Consider the following 17,466-nt stretch of genomic DNA (forward strand, 5'->3'; position numbering starts at 1 on the left):
TGACTATGCAAACATTTAAAAAAATTCTGCATAGCAAATACCACCGGGGGCAAAGTCAAGAGACAACTGACAAACTGCGAACAAATATTTGCGACTCCTGGCACACACAGGCTGGTTTCCCCAGCACACAATGGGTTCTCTCAGACAACGAAGAAAAGGACCAATGGCCGTCAGGAAAACGGGCAGGGGCTACCAAAAAGGAAATGAAAATGGTTCTTGAATGTAACAGAGAAGCATAGCACTTTCCCTCAGACATATTCTATCTACCGGACAGGCAGATAATAAAGAGTAGGAGGAGCCCTGGTGTTGGCCAGGTTTTGGGGAAACAGACACTCTTTGGAGGGGGATAGCCCGAGGGCCCTGGGTAACAAAACTTCCCACGCACCCAACCTCTGGCCCTGCCACTCCACTTTCTGGTTTACCCCACACCGACATGGGTGCATAGCACACAAACACACAATTTCCTACTGCGGCACTGGGAAGCAAAAGATTGGAGGCGAATAACACCTCCATCCAGGAAACTGGTTAAACAGACGGCGGCCCTTTACATAACACGAAGCAGCCAAGACATAAGAGGAGGAAGCTCTTCCCACAATCTTATGGAAGAATCAGTGCTAACCCACGAAGGAACGCAGGTGCAGAAGAGCCCACGGCCACGCGTACCACTGCTTGGGCAAAAAAAGGAGAAGCGTGTGTGCGTGTGTGCGAGCAACTGCTGTTTCCCAACCAAGACACTGGGAACAGTAGCGGCAGGGAGCTGGGTGGCGGCTGGGGGAGTCTTTCAATGTAAATGTATGACCTGTTTTTGAAAAAGAAACAGAAGCTCTAGAGTGAATGATGCTTATGACATGCATAGCGATTATAAATTTACTGATAACACGGGAGCCTTTTTGACAGCAAGGCTGACGCTGAAGGAAAAAACAAGGTCACAGATTCTATTATGACCTTGATTGAGAGAGCTACAGAGGAAAAATATGATAAAAAAAATCACTAAAGCCCTGGCTGGTGTGGCTCAGTGGATTGAGGGTCGCTGGTTTGATTCCCAGTCAGGGCCCATGCCTGGGTTGTGGGCCAGGTCCCCACTGGAGGGGTGCATGAGAGGCAACCACACATTGATGTTTCCCTCTCTTTCTCCTTCCCTTCCCTTCTGTCTATAAAATTAATCAATCAACCAATCTATTTTAAAAAATGTTACAAAGTGTAAAAAAAAAAGATAAAAGAGAGAACTACGGGGAAATGCAGCCACAACTGCTTGAGCCACGAACAGAAATGTAAGTGGAGGGAAGCGCTACAGCTGCCCTGAGCTCTCCGGGCCCCACAAGGCTGAGAGAGGCTGTGGTGGGAGGCTGGGGCTCAGCCCCGCTGAGGCGGCAGCCCCGTCCTGTGGCGTGACAACGCAGAAAAGCATTTCCTGAAACAGTCCCCAACCCCACCCTTGTGAAAACTCCCAGCAGCTTAGGTACCACATCCTCATTCTTGTCTGCACACTGGGAGAATGTCACAAAAGCATAGACATAAGCAAGTTGCAGCAAGTCCTGCTAAAGCAAAGTCCATCTCTCTTTACACGTGAAAGGCAAATGCGCAGGGCAGTGGCTGGCGTCAGTGCTTACACTCATTATTAGCAATAAAGTACACACGACTTTCCAAACGATGAAGGTCAAAATGTTTTCTATTCAGAGACCTCCTTCGCTTCCTGTCAATTTGAAACGGCTACATGAAACCTTATTACTTATACAATAAAGTTATTTCACGATTTATCATGGGATACAGACTAATAAACAATTTCAATGTAAAAGAATGTAAACTATATTATGGAAGTCTCAGACACTAGCTATTTTGGGGGGTAATTAGTTGCCGTAGCTTAAACCATGCTATCTTGACTAATACTGTACCAATTTTATATTGATACAACTGCCAGAAGTTCCTCTGAGTATCAAACAATGTTTCGTTTTTAAAAGTTTCTTTGTTACCAAGGCTGTGAACATGACTTGGTGTTTATTACTAGTATTTCCTCATATGGAAATTTTCTAGTCATATCCTTTACCCACTTATCCACTGAGGTCTTACTGATGTTCAAAAACATGAACTTGGGGTGCACTATGTGTCCTGTTTCATTTACACAACTAAGTAGCTAATATTATTATGGACATAAAAATAGCTATAATAATAGCAGCTATGCTTATTAAAGTCTTACACATGCCAAACATCCCATAAATCATTTCACGTGCTGTCTTTTTATCCTCATCCCGAACCTATGAAATTTGCACTCTCATTTTATAAATGAGGAAGGAGACTCAGCTGGGTGCAGTTGCCTGTCCAGCAGGGGGCAGCGGTGGCATCTGAGCCCAGGTGGGCCTCAGCCCCGCCCCCGCCCCTCCGTGGGGCTCTGCCCTCCCCTTCTCAATCTGGGGGAAATGGTCATGCAATTTGGCTTTCTCCTCTAGTTTCCTATTTTTCTCTCCTTCCTTTCTCGGCTTTTGTTTCCTCACCTGCTTCTTTGGTTTCTCTGAGCTGACTTCCTTTTTCACCCCACTACTGAAAATCCATCCTCAAAAACCCCTGATTCTTTCTGGCCCAGCTCAAAGGCTTTTCTTTGGTCAGTCTTCCTCCTTCCTTACTTTCTGTGGTTTCTCGCCCCTTCTTCTTCGAGGCATTCCTTCTCTGCCTTCCATGACATTCCTTCTCTGCCTCCTGGTCTTCCCCCCAACCCCCCTACCGTCTATCTCTGGCCCACTGGCTGCCTCCCCCCAGCCCTGCCCCCACCCCCAAGCCATCAGTCTCTCCCATCAGGTTTCTCTCCCCTGCCGCCGCCTTCTTCTCCCTGCCGGGCTGGCTCCCGATCAGGAAGGCTCCCGATCAGGAATTGGCACAGTCTGGCCTAAGTTCACACCTAAGTTCTACTGCCCGGTTTGCATCTGCCCACGTGCCCAACCCACAGAGTGCCCCAAACCACACAGCTTTCCCTGAGAAAGCAGCTTCGCCATCTGACCTCTCGCTGTCTCTCAAGGACTCCATTCTTCTCTCAACTCCCAGTAACCTCTGCGCTATCTGTGACTCAACCCTTTCCTCCAAAGCCCAAGGCCATTCCATTACCCACCAACACCTACTGATGCGACCTTGAAAGGTCTCGGGAGCCTGAGCTGTTCTCCCCTTTCCACCCCCTCTCATGCTCTGGGGATCACGCCCAAACTCTTCCTTTCTGGGAATTTGCAACTCCCTATGATCTGACCTCCTGGTTCCCCCCTAAAGACCTGGGGCTCCCCTTGCGATCAGACAGCTCTTGTTGCACCACATCATGGCACGGGGAGCTGACCAGGGAGCAGCTGTGGAAACCAGGCCGGGGATGGGGCCAGGGCTCATTCACAAACAAAGCCCAGGGCACAGCGAGCAAAGGGCGGAGAGAGCGGCAGGTGCAAAGCTCACACAAAGAACAGCAGGCAGACGTTTGGGGACTGAGAGAGAGGGCCCAAGTCTAGTCAAACGAAGGTCCCGGGAACTGGGGGGCACGAGCAGAGTGGCTGTGGGGTCAGGGCAAAGCAGCGACAATGAGGAAATGTGCCCAACCAGTGAGGCCTCTGTCACCTGGTCACCCAGGTGAGCGGGCCGAAGGCCCACAGTAGAAAGCAGTACACTGTGGGCGAAGAGAGTTGGCCTGGACAGCAAAGCCAGTTTTCTCCCAGGAGCACTTGCTGAGCTGACGGCTCTCAGTGGCCCACACTCACAGTGACCTCTGTGCCTTCCGTCATTTGGATCCACCTGTGCACACCAACTGCCTTTCAGGGTCACGCATGCACCCACGCCGCCCCAGCACCGGCTCCCTTTCTGCAAACCCCTTTATCATTTATCTTAAGTACTCATTCTGACACTTAATCACTGACTTGGTGGGAAGCAGTGACCATGGAGCTTTTGTGATCCGGCTGAAAACATCAGTTTGGGGTTTTGCTAGCAGAGAATTTGGTAGCATGTGTCACTGGAAAGTCAGGTTGGCTGTGTCAATGGCATCAGTCCCCAGGGGAATGATGGAAACATACATAACTCGCTGCTTTGTCACAGGTGGTTCTGGGTGACCTGCTGACCTGCCCACAGGGTTTCCCACATGCTCCGGATTATAGGCTCTCTTAATGGCCGGCTAAGACGGTCGCTTGTCTGGCCTGACGCCATGTGCCCGTGCTGACCTGGAGGCCCGACTCTGTGATTAGGAGCTGACACAGGGAGGGGACTTGGGGTGGGTCCCAAGCTGCCAGTGGGCTGACTCATTTCCAGGGCTCAGGGTGACATGGCATGACAGGCGGTCACCGGGGGGCCATTGGGCAGCTCTGAGGAGCTCGTGGCCCAGGGGAGAGGGCTCTGCTAGGCCTGGTAGACAGTCGCGTGGGCTGGCACCCTCACCTGGGCATGGGAAAATCCATGCGGCAAGGGTCACAGCTTTCTGCACCAGTGACAGCTTTCCTCCCTAGAATTTCACAGAGGGGGCAGATTTCCTTATAAACCCAGGAAAGGGCTTTCCTCAGCCCAGTCCCACTGGCTTGGAAGGTGCTCTGCAGACTGTGGAAGAAGACTGTGCTTCCAAAGCCCGTCTGTGCTTCCCGCACAGCCACTTCCGGCGAGGGCGCAGGATAAACTACAGTCGGCTGTCGACCCTCCACAGCACTGGATGGACGTGGCGCTGACGGTTCACCCCCTGGAACACACTTCCAAAGTCAACTCGCTGTCTCCCTCATGCTTCATGACAAAGCACCTGCCGGCTTCCAGCACGCAGCATGCGTACTGCCTCCCAGGGGCAGGAGGAGGAAAAGGAGCCGTCTGAGACCCAAACTGGGAACCGCGGCATGGACGGGATTGGAAAACATGAAAAGCTGCTACACGTGGACATTTTAGGCTTTTCTAGAAACCATGGCCCACTCCCTGCTCCTGGACACAGGACCAGTCTCCAGTCAACTACGTACTGGTGAGGCCCACAAAAGTGGGTCTGCTCCCAGGAAGGTCCCGGAGAGTAAACTGGGTTTCAGTGAGGTAGTCAGGGTAAAATTACAAGTAAAGTTAAGGGGAGCTGGAGGGCCACCAGGGCCCCTGGAGCCCAGTGCTGGCAAGCCTGGGCGGGAAGGGGACTCAGCCATGGGGGAAGCCTCTTGCCCATCCCTATGTGCCGCGCGTGGCACCGTGTGATGGAGTCAGTTGTAGCACATGCTTCTTTTGTTTTTCTTTTTTGTGGACAGAAAAACCCTGAAAAGAACACTCAGTCATGATGAACAGGGCAGCAGGTTGGTCGTAAGTCTTTGGAAACTGGAATTGATGGCTTTAAGGAGGACACGGGGCATGGGTGATGAACCTCTTTCCTTCTCAACTAAACCAAGGACTCTTGAGTATTTGGGATCCTGAGAGTTTTAGGCTTTTTGGCAATTCCTGCCCGAAGGTGCAGGGCCTCTCAGGAGAAGGGACCATCTGTATGAGGTTATAGAAAGTAGGTGGACGTCCCCACAGACTCGGCTTGGTCACCTTGATTCGATCCCAGAGGCCTGGAAGATGGCGGCGCTTCCCTGTCTGGCTTGGACGGCCTCTGGGTAAGTGAGCTGCCAGAGTGGAGACAGTGCAGACAGGCAGCATCCGAGAGTCAAATTAAACCTCAGCAGCCCCCGCCCGCCATGCGCAGCCACTCGTAAGAACCTCTGTCTGATGGCAGAAGGCAGCAAGCAACAGAGCAGGTGCCAGGTTGTCTGGGGCTGCCTGGGCTCAGCACGGAAAACCCCGCGTGCTGGGAAGCCTGTCGTCCTGGGAAAAGCAGGCCCTCGGCCAGCCTGGTTACAGAGGGCAGCAAGTAGCTCGGATGTAGCAACTCGACCTTTTCACCTTGGCAGCTCGGGTTTGGGCGACTTCACCGGAAATACAAGCTACGTGAAGATGAAGTCAGTTGAACAGGTGACCTCACTGATGCTAACCACCAGTCCTTGGTCTCTCTCAGTAACGACGCTTCCATCTTTCAAGAACTCTCTTACAGCCAAGTTTCCAGGTAAACGCGCTCTGCAGGTCTGGTGCCTCACAACACGTGCATTAAAGCCCCGCAGACCCACTCATGGGCTTATCATCGCAAGCATCTAAGGAAATATTTGCACAGTTCTTAAAATGAGTAAAATCAGGTCAAAGGTATTAAGACACTTGGCAATTACAAGTTTATCCTACGAAAAGGACAAAGCTATAGTGTTCAGCCAAGGAGGAAAACAAATCTAAATCTCATCTGGAATGTCTCTGGGAACAAGAGGGAATTAAGAGGAATTTAAGCCCAAGATAATGAAATCCTTTTCGGCTTTACCTCACGACAAATGAGCGGTGCTGATTCCAAAGTTTCTAACTAGGCAGGGCTTAGGGGTGGCGATATGACCCAAAAGGAGCGTGTGGAGCTGTGTTTGCACGACGCTTTATTGAAGACTGAGAACACAGCAACTGTCCCCATCCGAGCCCTGGGCCTCGCTTCCCCGGGGGCACCACCACCACAACAGGGGCATGGAAGGGAACAGGGCTGGGGGCGGGGGGTGCAGGGCAAGCACACAGAGGCCCATACTCTTCAGGTCTGGAAAGAAACTCCATACACGGCAGCGTCAGCGATCCGCGTGAGGGCCTTCCTGCAGAGCACTGCTGTGACTAAATACATCCATGTCCTCCGTACACGAGGGCAGGAGTAGCGTGTCTTACACATCTATGACAAACATAGCATTTTCCAGGCCTTTATTTGGGGTAGATAAAAGCAAAGGGAGTATTTACCGTCAGGGAGGGAATACACATGACAGCGGCAGAGAAGGAACGGGAATTGTTTGAGAGGAAACCCAAAAGCCGGTTTGCTCGTTCTGCCGTATCCGGAATCGCTAGGAAGCACAGTTGTCCAGAAACCGGTTTAAAAAGTGCCTTTGGAAAATTTCTGCACTGAAAAGATTTTTTTTAAGTGATCTTTAATCCTTCCCCACAAAGGAGTTTCACAGAAGGCGACCCCTCCAGCGCGCACTAACCAAGACAAGTGGGGGACTCTGGGCAGGACACTGGCTGCGTGGTCTAACAGTGAGCACAACATTTCAGTCGGCGTCTTGTGTGGGGCCTGCGCTCTGGTGGGAGGAGGCAGAAACAGGGAGAACCAGAGGATGAGGCCATCACGACCCGTGGAAAGGTCCGGGGGTTTCTGCCATTCTCCTGTGAGGCAAGGTTCAGCGAGGGCCAGGGCACCCGCAGTCAACTGCTCTCTCTGGCGTGGTGTTGGAACGGGCGCGACCTCATTCCCAGGTTTCAGGTACCTCTCAAACCCACGGAGAACAATAACGCCCAGTTCCTACTGGAACAGGCGGCAGCTGGTTGCCGAAGAAAGCTATTACATGTCTGTCTCTGGGGAAGAAGGGCCCTCAAACGTGGGGCAGTGGCTTTGATCACACTGCTTCCCTTCCTCGGCCCTCCAGGGGCGCCGAGGTCTCTCAGGGAACACACCCCCGCCACCTGTCTCTAGGCTGGTGGGTCAGCCAAGCTCTCCACCAGGTGCCTCCTACGTGCCTTCGTCTTTAGCTGCACCAGGACCCACACTGGAGAGCCTGCTAATGAGCAAAGAAGCAGAGGCCTGGCTTCCCCCAGGGAATACATGAGTGTTAACAGCAGGCTTCCAGAGACGGGTGCCTGCCTCACCCTGCAGCCTCTTTGCTTTGAACAGAAACTCCAGTTTGGCCGAAGGGAAGGGCGGAGGCTGCCAAAGGCTCTCATGAATCTACCTGGTGGTTGTCCTGACTTAAGACCAATAGGAACCAATCCATTTTTCTTCAGAGACAGGGTAGTGACTTCCCAATAAACAAAACTCTGCCAGAGCTGAAGGCACCCCGACTCCCTGGAGTGCCCGGCGGGGACACTGTGGTTTCTTTCACCAGAGCACACGTGGCCTTTGCCAAAACGAGGACCTCCCTCACCTTTGCCTGTCTGTGGTAAACGAGACGCAGACAGAACGGGGTCACGCTTAGGATTTGGAATCTCTAGGGGTCCTGAGGCTTTTGATGTGAATACGCATTCTCTACTGAACAGAGGCAGACACCCCCCCATAAAACAGGGTGGGGGGTGCCAAATGGGCAGAAGAGCTACATGCTGGGCAAAGATGTGCGTAGGAGGGAGGGAAGGGGCTTGTTCTGACTGAGGAGAAGTGCGGGCAAGTTAGGGGAAGTTCCTCAGAACTCAGGCTATTTAGGAACGCTTACAGGATAAGGGGCATTTGGCTGGAGAGAGAGAGGAGGGGATGTGGGGGTACCCAGGGGCTACCAGCCCAGGGGCAGGCACATCGTGGGAGACCACCACAGCTGGGGAGGCTGCACAGGCAGGCTAGGGCGGCACTGAGGTGTGCCTCGGGTCTGGCCTGCTTGAGGAAGCTGGCCGAGGTGGTACGGTGACCAGTGACTGGGTTGGAGGCGGTGACTCAGGACATTCCTATAAAAGCCCGCAGGAACGGTAGTTACCCAGGTGAAAACGTATCAAAAGTCCCGAGCTGTACTTAGGTTTGTGTGTTTTACTATATATGAATGACAGCTCAAAAAAATGAATAAGCATTGCATTTTTTTATTCAGGAAAAAATGGAGACTTGTATTGTCATCTGCCATCTCATAATTCTGAACTGAGCTTTTTAGCCTCTGAGTTTCACTGAGAGCAAACACTCCTTGAGAACAACAACAAAAAATGACTCACCAGGTAAATACTGATTTGTTGCTAAGTGAACAAAAAACGCATCACCACCATCTAAGCAGAGTTTTCCTTCAAGACATTAAAAAGATTCATTTCTAATACCTGGTCGGACAGATGACCTTAAAAAAATTAAAAATGCACTTTGATGCCGAAAGGGAAAAACTCCCTACTCCCCTGAGGTCAGGGCTCGCCCTTCACGCAGTCTCCTTGTCTCCCAGACGGCGGGAGGAAGTGTTCCGACCCACACGCAAGTCCTATCCTAGTAACCGGCTGCCTCTGGCCGGTGCCTGAGGATGGCCAGCAGCCTGTGGTCAATCACTGGGCTGCACTTGCTGGCCCAGAGAGTGGTTGGTGAAGGCTGCAGACAGGCTTCCTCTAGAAAAAAGTCTTCCAACTCCCAGAAGAAACACTTTTACCATAACAGACATGTTTCCTGACCGAGGGAGGCTGTGTCAGAAGTGCAGGGACACTGGGGACAGTGGCTTCCGACAGGGGGGTGGACAGGGAGCAGGGCCACATGGGACTGGAAGGCTCCCCCCGCCAGGCCACCTCGCCTCTCGGCAGGAGGGCCCTTACTGCCCTGGGCCTTGCTTCCCTGACCTGCGCTGTGGGGAGTCTCAACCCAGTTCCCTGGCTCCTGAGAAGGGAACCCAGTCTGCAGTCACGAACTCGGGCTCACTTCCCCTCTCCGCTCCTCTCGGCGTCCCCATCCTCAAAGTTGGAAGAAAAGTGAACCCAACGTCGAAGCTGTTGCGAGGATGAAAAGGCATAATGCCCACGAGGGGCACTTAACGAACATGAAATGCAGCACTGCGGACCCCAGGGTGACGTGAAGACATCTTGGTGAGGCGCTGCATGGGTGCAGCACATGGACATTCCTACAACTAACACTGAAATGAACAATGACAGGCCAGGGAAAAGATGGAGGAAAAGGTGCACCCTTCTGCCCTTTAAGCAGCATGTCCGAGCCAGAGAGCCTGGGTGTTGGCGTTTGGCCCCTGAAGCCTCGTTCCGCCGCACCCTGACAGGGCTGCCGCTGTCTGCCGAAGGGCAGGGCTGGGGACACTATTGTTTCCGGGAACTCAACCCTGCGCACCACCTCCAGACCACAGCCACACGGCTGCGCTGACCTCCACGCCTCTGTCATTTGGGTCTCTCCAGGAGGGAGCAACTGGGTAATGGCAGGGGTGGGGCAGTGCTGGGGGGGGGGGACATGGCTGTGAGGTCCCAGGAGACTCGGTGACGCACACCTGCCAGCGGAGGGTGGGGTCGCCCCCACAGAGGCCAGCACCCTAACCTCAGGGGGAAAGTGTGCCAGGGAAAAAAGCAAAGGGAAGCCATTAAACTTACTGTCTCTAGGTTATTTTTTTTAAAGGAAAACACTCCCCCCCCCAAAAAAAACCAACAACAACCTGCCCTAATTAGCTTTTCCTTTGCCCTTTGAGCTATTAGAATGGAACCAAAGCTTATGAGAAGCCATTCCAGGACTTCCTCTAATCACTCGGGAACCAGTTTGGAGTGAGAACTTACACTCATCTTGGTATAAACTTACTGATTTTAACACCTTGCTTTCCAAAAGCTCCACAGCTGAGATGGCTGAGGAAGTGGGTCCCATGGCAGGGTCCCCACTCGGCCCGAAAGCAGGGGCAAATGTCACTTGCCAGTCCGGGTTAGAGAATTATCTACATTACTTTTTTGTTGTTGTTTAATCTCTATTGTATTTTTTTTCCATTACCATTTAGTCCCCTTATATTTCCCTCCCCAAGTGTCGACAGCTTAGTTGTAAAACTCCAGCTATGTCCTGGGAGGAGGTCAGAGTGGCTGCCACTTACTCCCCCTCCATGAACTTCCAACCGCACTGTACACCGTGTATTCCCTCCACATTAAATATTGAAAACAAACACTGGGCAGTTAGAAAAGCACACAGATTCTGTGCACCCCCTCCAGGCAGAGACTTTCCTTACAAACACGCCTCCGTGAGAACAACATGTCCTTGACTAATGCCTGGCGTGGAGCCCCTGGGGCCGAGACTTCTCAGCAGGGACAGTTCCCAGGTCTCTATGGTGACACTATACTGTGCATGGCACTCCACAAGCATTGGGCAACACGACCCCATTTCACATCTCTCCATAGTAACTTTGGGGCCACGGCACCACTGCTACAACTCGAGGAAACTGCAGCCGCACCTACCAACACCCAAAGCCCACAGCGCAGCTGCGCCCTTGGCGAACAGCACGAAGAGTCAGTCAGTCAGTCACACGAGGCGAGCAAGAACCCCAGCTCTGAGGTGCGTCGTCACACCTTCGCCTGCTGTTACCACAGAGTCATCTACTCAGCGCCACCACCCCCAGCAGGGGAGGGGAGAGATGGTCGAGCCCGTGGAGTGTCAGAAACCCCACTGAGCGAGGGTCACAGGCAGCCCCCCGAGCAGCTTCCGTCTGGTAAGGCGCCCCTGGCAGAGGCGAATGAGAGGCTCGAAGTGAAGCAGCAATGAGGCGAAAGGAGGACGGAAGTCAGGCCCGGGAGATCACGGGACGCTTCGTGAGGCTTGGCCCGGGCCCTGAAGGAGGACTCCGTTACTCCTCTGAATAACACTGAGCCGCGAGTCTCTCGAACAGTCCGTGTGATGTAAAGCACACCTTTTACAAGCATGGGGTCCTCTCTCAGAGGCGGTGCTCACCCAAAAGGCAGACCGGGCCTTGTGCAGGGCAGCGGTTCACCTGGAGCGAAGGCATTCTGCTTAGGTGGACTCTCTTAGCCCATGTCAGCCTGTTTTTCGGTAAGAGAGATGAACAAACCGCATCTGACTCATAAGTCTGTGTGTTTTTGCTTATTAATTATTTTGGGCAGGGATGGTTTTTCTGCCCTAGCAACGGAGCTGGAAACAGAGCCTTTGATCAAGGGCTAGAATGTCCCCGTTTTCCACATCTACCTAAAAACACCAAGCGTGTTCTGCAAAGTCCACGTCCTGAAGGACGATGCCGGGTAACCACAATCGGACAGTCTCCTGCCCTCTGGGACTCACACACAGACTTCTGTGGAGACTGTGGCTATTTTCACAGCCGGGACGCTGTTGTACACGGCAACCCTGACAACACAGCATGAGAAGGTTCTCCAAACACTGCAAAGCCAAGCAGGCGGGTACACAGCGGGCTCAGCAGGCAGGCAGGGTCTACTCACTCTTTGGTCAGGAGAGGACAGGACTTGAGCAGAAAGCGCGAGAGCCCCGAGTCCTGGAAGTAGAGGTCTGGCGGGGCGGTGGGGCTCTTCAGATTCAAACAGCGGACGATCACGTACAGCACGGCGGCCACCGCCGCCAGCTTCACCCCGTCGAACACGGCCGGCAGCTCGGGGGTCTCCAGCATGGCATTCATCTTGGTCTGGGGAGCAGAGCACAGGGCTGGCGTGAGCGCTCCGAGAGGCGGTGGGGCCCACGCTCGCTGAGATAGAGGTAGTGATAACATAGCCTACCCAGCTGTGTCCCTGGGGCCCACCCAGGTGGACTGCCTTCAGGGCTTTACAGCCACCAAGGGACTGGCAACACCCCAAATGCAAACAAACAGTCCCGGACACTGATAAGCCAGGCAAGGTGCTGTTGCTTTATTTAAACCCAGTGAAGGGTGGGGCGGGTGGCAGCTGGGCGCAGCATGTCGGGGCTCTGCTTCCCACTGCGAAGGAGCTGTCGGCGCGTGGGTGCCCTGCTCGGCGCTCCGCCTGCAGCCGTGCCAGCGTGCTGTGATGCCGTCTCGAAGCAGCCTGCTGCTGGTGCCCCCAGTACGAAAGTGAGAGCTCAAGGCTCCCCCGACGGGTGCCTTTATCACTCTCACAGCGCCTTCCGGCTGGCAGGTCCTGTCAACAAAGGGGCGCGCACCAGGCCGGGCCTGTCCTGGTCACTGCCGTGCCCGCGTTCGTGTCAGGATTCACCACCTGCCTCCTCTGCCTCCAAAGGCTGCCAGGGTTGCTCCTAAGACGACCTTGTGGTGCCGATGGCCAGCGTGCCCCCTCAGCCCGGAGGAGCAGAGTCCAACAGGACGGAGCTCGCCTTTGAGATGCCGAGCAGAAACCACGGCGAAGGGCTAAGGAATTCTGCAGGTGGCACATGTCTGACAAAACAACGGCCAGGTTTCGTGGGCCCATCCTGAAGGCCTGTACTGAGCTTACCAGGAGCTAATCAGGGCACGCTCTCTTTTTCATTTCCTGACTGTGGCAAAAAGCTGACAAGTTTTTCCACGTGAACCCGTGTCATAGGAGAATGTAACAACGTTAATTGTATGGAAAAGCGAGAGTTATTCTGCAGTGGAAAGTGTTGCTACCACCCCCTTCAACAAAATAGTAAAATGGATAGATGAGTAAATACATCCAAGCCATCTGGGAAATGCGGAGAACAGGACCCTCTGGAGGGCGGGAGAGAGTGGTCCAGGCAGAGAGGACGAGTAGGGCCTTGGGTTGCCCTGCGGTGCTAACAGGCAGCCCGGGGCCTCTCTGCAGGCTGAGGGCTCGCCAGGTGCAGTAGGTGTCTGTGAAGGTCCCCGGGCACAGCCTGGGACACGGACGTGAAGTGGGACGCCCATGGCCCCCAGGTGTGGCGGTACTGCCTGCTGGCTCCACCGCCCCTCCCCCCGACTTTTAGAGCAGGATGAGACAAAGCCACTTGAGCCTGACTCAGCCACCTGCTCCTCTGGGCATGAGTGTCAAGTTCAGACCTGGCCCAGATCCCAGGGACCCCTGCTCCTCGCTCCTCTGGGTTCGGGAAGTGTGAAACGGAGCTCAGCCCACTTTTTCCCCCACTGGTCCAAAAACAGGCTGAAAGTGGACCACAGAGTGAGGAAACTGTGCACGCATATCTGGCTTTTCCCACTCTCTCCTAGTATTTTATCTTTTGAGATAGCTCTACCTCATACAGGGGACACACATGCGCACACACACACCCCCCCCAACACATTAAACCGAACATCAACAGCGACAAAAGCAACAAAAACCCAGTCTCTTCCCTGACGCTCAGCAGAAAAACAGAACCTCAGCTGTCACCTTCAAAATTAGGGAAACCACAAGCTAACAAAAAAGGAGAAAATGGGAACTCTCACAGCCAAGGTAGCTATGGCAACAGCTTCCCCGGGAATGGCTTCCAGTAGCCTCCGCTAAAAACAGTCAGCCCCAGAACGCGGCGGCCAACGGCGCAGACAGAACGGGCAGGCCAAGACCCTTTCCCACAGACAGGACTGGGGCGGGGTCACAGGGGATGCAGAAACCCCTGTCTACAGTCAGGGGACGCGGGCAGATAGGGGCCTGCCCACACTGCAGCTGATCTCCGGCTGGGACTCCTGACTCAGTGGGGAAGGCAACCAAAGGCAGCCGCTCCCTAACTTGCCGTCTGCCATCAGGGCAAGGAAATTATTTTTTAAAATTAACTCGACACAATTTCACATCCAGGTTAGACCTCAGGATACACATTCAGCTGCAGCCACCTTTAAACTTTTAAGAACTGACAGTTTCCTTAAAACTCAACCTCTGGGGACATGTTCCCCTATAGACTAGCTATTTATAAATCACTAAAACAAGGTTCTTCACTTGCGGTCGGTGCGTCCCCTAAAGCAGGAGTCCCCAACTTTGGCCATGGACCAATACCGGGCTCGGAGGAGGAGGCGAGCTTGAATGGAATGCACTCGAATCATCCTGAAACCACCTCCCCGGCCCCGGTCTGTGGAAAATTGTCTTCTACGAAGCCAGTGCCTGGTGCCAAACAGGTTAAGGACTGATGCCCTGGAGGATTCTAGGGCCCAGGACCCCTGTGGGAGTCTGTGTAACGCACAGTTTTCTGAGAGGGAGGGTCCGCAGAGCTAATCAGTTCTCCAAGGGGTCTGCAGCCTAGGAAGCCCACGGCACCGCAGTCAAAGACGCTCCATGGGTTCAACCTGCGGCCCTGACCCGGCCCCTCTCGACAGCCCTACCACCCGGACCAGTCCAGCCGACGAGAAGCACACATCCAAGATGGCACCGCTCATTACTGTGGAACTTTAAACATAAACATGGGAAAAGCAGTAGGTGGCTTCACCATTTCCCTGTTGGTCTAGAGCAGACTTACCCCATAAAAATATAACAATAAAATAGGTCCTTCCCTCCCTCCCCGAGCCCACTCACGACTGATTAACATGAGGGAGGCAGACGAAGTCAAAACTCGGGTCTGGACAGTGCCTACCTGTGTCCTTTGCTCCTGTCTACTGGAAATATTGACTGTCCTTGAAATGTTGTGCAGCTGGGCCGGTCAGCTCAGACCTCTCCTTCAGGTGTACCTGGGCGACAAGAAGGAAGCAGTTTAATGGAAATACGAGCACAGTTTATGTTCCTCTGCATCTCAGGTCTTTAGGGGCAAAGATGATTTCTGTAATTAGTATGTGTGCCACCCTCCCGGCCATCTGAGCAAACCTTCGGGGGGCCCCCCGGTCAATCCGCAGACGAGCAGGCCCTCTCTGGCTCCCAGGACAGCCTGTCTGCGGCCTCCAGACTCCAGCTAAGGCAAACGCACCCTGCTTCCACCCTGTGTTTCAGAACATAGTCTTCAGACACGCCCAACAGGTATCTCTGCATGACCAGTGACAGGACCTAATGAGGCTTTCGGTCAACACAGCAGTAGGGTGACTCATTCTTTCTCTTGCCAACATACTGCAATGACGGAAAAACAAAAGGGCACCGACACACTCAAAGCATGGCACCAGGAACAGAACAGGGCTGCGAGGATGGGTGGGGAGCCATGCAGCCTGCCGGTCTGGGTCCCGGCCGGGGCAGGAGGCTGGCTGCAGAGCGGTGCCAGGGGCTACAGGTGCTCCCTCGAGGCAGGGCGCCAGCAGCGAGCCTGCTGTGCTGAAGGTCCGTGGCTTCCAACTCAGCGGAGGCAGCAAATAAGAGAGTCTTTCACTGTGTGTGTGCCAAGTTCTGTTCCCCATACTTTATAGAACACTCGCGCACCGCACCCTTGCACACCCTCGAACACCCTATAAGGTAGCTACCATCATTACCTGCAGTTTACGGGAGAGGAAACTGAGGCATAGAAAACTTGTGTAAGGTGGCAAGGTCACACAGAAGCCAGGCAGAAAAGCCAGGATTCACATCTGGCTCCAGAGACCCTTGTCTTAGTGAGCACATTAGGCCACCTGAAAGCAGAAAGAGCAGAGAGAGAGGGAGAGGAGCAAGGAAGAAAGAGAATGGGTGGTGCAGAAACCCCAGAGGAGACGCCAGAGGCTTGCCCTAAGTCCCAGAGCTGCCATGCAGTCGGGCCAGGGTTCCAGCCCTGCAGTCGGGCCAGGGTTCCAGCCCTGCGGGCTCTGATTCCGCCACCCAAAGTCATCCTTTACTCAGGGAATGAAAGCCGGCTGCAGGGGAAGGCTCAGCCTTAAAGGCGTGAGCTCTCCTGCCCCTTTCCCTGCCTGCACCCCTGGGATGCAGACAGCATGGCTGCCCCCCCAGCAGTCACCCTGGGTCACGTAGCGACTTTGAGGTCACTCCCAGAGCCACGCGAAGAGGACAGCAAGGTAGAAAGACAGAAGCGTGGGGTCCCTGACGCTGTCTTGGAGCCACCGTATCAGACCTAGACCGTCTACCTCAGGGTCTCTGTTATGTGAGAGAATAAACCCTTGCAGGTTTAAGCCACTGCTATTTCTAGACTCCTTTGGTCTGCAATTTCTAACGACACAGAGGGAAATACTATATACCCGAGTCTTTGTGGAGGCTACAATTGCTGGGTTATTAGATTATAGGCATTTTTTCTTTCCCAAAACTCCCCACAACTACAAATACTTTTGTTATTAGAAAGAAGCTTTAAAATAGCAACCAGCAAAATCTGAAAAATTAAGAAACTCTGAACAAGGAACATACCTGTCAACACACAGTTATCTGTGTCATTACGCCTGGAATGTATTGGAGGTCTCGAATGCCTGGGGAAAGGGGGAGCCAAATTAGACCCACGGTTCCCCAAAGCACAAGGAGAGCTAACATGTACAGGGGAATATCCTGAGATGCAGTAAGGGGTCTGGGAAATGTTGGGCTCTCAATGCTCCGGAGCCTACGGCCTAGCGGACTACCCGGAAAGCTATAATGCCCCCAGGAAGGAGGGTAATGAACCTATAGAGTGGGATAATTGCCTGACGTTATCTGTTAACTGAGGAGTGCATTGGTTTCAGTATTAACCCTCTATAGAAAAGGGACCCGGTCCTGGGAGGGGGTTCTTCACCGCCCACTGGCCGGCTGAGAGCAGCCGCCTTGCTTGGGACGGAAGTTTCTCCTACTAAAGCTCTTATGCATTTGAACATGGCTACATGTCAGTTCTTCGGAATCGACCCTGATTTTGGTCTGGGGGCTTTCTCCCAACACAGGTATTGCGCTCTTACCCCAGGAGCACGACAGACGCTGAGGGAAAGCAGGGTTTTCCGCTCTGGAACTGTAAAGAAAATCTGTGGGACTTTACGTAAGGGGACCTTGAGTGATGTGACAGGCAGCGTCCTCCTACAGTTCATTTTAATAGCAAATGCAACAGAGAATCGATGTACTCGACCCTGGGAAATGGCAAGGGTTTCAAACTGAATTTGGTGCAGAGAAGGCTAACCCTATGAGAAGTCTGTCATCATCACGGTCCAAATATCCAGCCTGGACCCAAAGCTTACACCTGAGGTCCTGGGGAGCAGGGCAGTTCTACCCCAGGTCGCTAGGGCCACCCCACCTTGCTCTTCAGTGGGCTTAAGGAATTGATGACCTACTGTGTGCCTACCACTAAACTAAGCATTG

At 53.4% G+C, this 17,466-nt stretch overlaps 1 protein-coding gene across 1 annotated transcript in view; it reads right to left on the minus strand.

Moving 5' to 3' along the window:
* The window catches only part of ABHD2 (abhydrolase domain containing 2, acylglycerol lipase), a 39,600-nt gene extending 24,393 nt beyond the window's left edge, over positions 1–15,207 (minus strand). The window contains exons 1-3 of the mRNA XM_037053652.1: positions 15,115–15,207; positions 14,888–14,981; positions 11,872–12,071 (exon numbers count right to left, since the gene is read on the minus strand). Coding sequence (XP_036909547.1) covers positions 11,872–12,065 — 194 coding nt within the window. The 5' untranslated portion in view covers positions 12,066–12,071; positions 14,888–14,981; positions 15,115–15,207. The remainder of the gene's footprint in view (positions 1–11,871; positions 12,072–14,887; positions 14,982–15,114) is intronic.
* Positions 15,208–17,466: the final 2,259 nt, after the last annotated feature.

This window comes from Sturnira hondurensis, unplaced genomic scaffold, assembly GCF_014824575.4.
Source record: "Sturnira hondurensis isolate 20B ecotype Veracruz unplaced genomic scaffold, ASM1482457v3 Scaffold0007865, whole genome shotgun sequence".
NCBI lineage: Eukaryota > Metazoa > Chordata > Mammalia > Chiroptera > Phyllostomidae > Sturnira > Sturnira hondurensis.